At 46.2% G+C, this 1770-nt stretch overlaps 1 protein-coding gene across 2 annotated transcripts in view; it reads right to left on the reverse strand.

Moving 5' to 3' along the window:
- The window catches only part of ANXA4 (annexin A4), a 41119-nt gene that overhangs the window by 26189 nt on the left and 13160 nt on the right, over window positions 1-1770 (reverse strand). For both annotated transcript variants that reach the window (XM_008058425.2, XM_021712538.1), the window contains one exon: window positions 888-975. In XM_008058425.2, coding sequence (XP_008056616.1) covers window positions 888-975 — 88 coding nt within the window. The remainder of the gene's footprint in view (window positions 1-887; window positions 976-1770) is intronic.

Below are 1770 nucleotides of genomic sequence, written 5' to 3' on the forward strand. Positions count from 1 at the left end.
CAAAAAAAAAAAAAAAAAAAAGACTGGGAAATAAGGTCTCATGATAAAATGTTGTTTGTTTTTTTTACCCAAACCTCAAGGAATTTCTAAATAGCGACTAAGAACCAGAGGATACTTCTCTCACCGAAAGTCCATCCAGGCAAGGTCTTGGAGGCAGGGACTATAGGCCAGGCAGCCTGCAAGAGGCCCATATGACTGCATCTACCCAGCATGAGGCTCTTGGCCTCAGGGAGCTAACTGGAGGGTAGTGCACTGGAACACACTACCAGCCTTCTCACCTTAAAGTCACACACTGCATGTCAGTGCTGTCTCAGCTGTGCTTACCACTGCAGCAACAAGCAGAGGGGCTCAAGGGAAAGAACATGGACTTAGAGTGGGCAGGCCTGAACCTAGGACCGGGCTCCGCCAACTGTGAGCCATGGCTCAGTACCACTCACTATGTGACTTTGTGAGAGTCCCTTGGGGCCCAGTTTCACATCTGTAAAATGGGGCTACAATAATAGCCATAGCTGCTTTCACTAAATCACAGGCTGCTGTGTATATCCAATGAGGTAATGTTTGTGAAAATATTTTGTAAACTTTATCCACTGTATACATACTAGCACTAACTGGTAAACAAATACATTTCTAAAGTTTTACACATCGCTTCATAATGTTGTCATACAAGGCAAGTATAAACAACTGGAGGACTACATAGTGTGTACATTAAATTCACAGTACTTTATTAAAGTAATGAATTAATGCCCTCCATCCCATTTGTCTGGAAAGTCAACTTGTTCCCATGTTTCTTAAAGGGAGACCCACCCAGGATTGCCAGTGGACCCAGCATACTCCTGTGTGGCTCTGATGTACATTGAAGGAGGATTCACCTCCAGTGAGACACTTACCCAACCCTTTCATGGCCTTCCTTAGTGTCTGGGCATCTTCGGTGGCATTGAATCCAGAAGCAGCTTTGATGGTACCTCCTTTGGTTGCCTGCGCACACAGAGAATGAAGTGACTGAGAGGCAGCCTCTGACCAACATGGAAGCATCTCATTCAGCAAGCCTTTGCTGGGCACCTACCATGGCCCAGACAGATTCCAGGTGCTAGGGACACAGCTGTGACCATGACAGAGGAGGCTCTTGTCCCCAGGGAGCTGATGTTCTCGGTCAGGGGGAGGAGGCAGACATTAAACAAGCCAACAAAACAAGATCCCATAAAGAGCCTGGAGGTGAGAAGTGCTGTGAAGCAGACAGAGAGGTCCTGGAGGGGCGACTCTGAGGAGTGACATTTACTTAGGCTGAGGGCTGAGTGACATGAGGCAGCCGCCCATGCAAAAGGGAGGGAAGGGTTACAGGCAGAGGCAACAGCGACTGCAAAGGTCCTGAGGCTGGAACTGGCTTCTGAGGCGAGTGGGACAGGGGTCAGTGTGGCTCAAGCTGGTGGACAAGAAGGGGAGGGTTGAGCTACACTACCACCTATGCTGGCATCTTTTCTTCTTCGGAAAGGAAAGAAGAAAATCAAGCTTGAATCTATCAAGCTCCTAAGAGCCAAAAACCAATTTACAGTAAACAGAGGAGAAAGGAAAATATTAAACCACACCAAAGGGTTGCAGTCAGCAAAATCCAGACTGTGAAAAATATTACTTAACAAATGATCTAGTTTCTTCAACAAATAAATTGCAAGGGAAATTTTAAAAGAGAGAGATGGCAGAGAACTATAGTTTTTTTTGTTTTTTTGTTTTTTTTGAGTTGGAGTCTCACTCTGTCACCCAGACTGGAGTGCAGTG

The sequence above is a fragment of the Carlito syrichta genome, unplaced genomic scaffold (assembly GCF_000164805.1).
Source record: "Carlito syrichta isolate Samal-C Ts95f unplaced genomic scaffold, Tarsius_syrichta-2.0.1 Scaffold303336, whole genome shotgun sequence".
In the NCBI taxonomy this organism is placed as follows: Eukaryota; Metazoa; Chordata; class Mammalia; order Primates; family Tarsiidae; genus Carlito; species Carlito syrichta.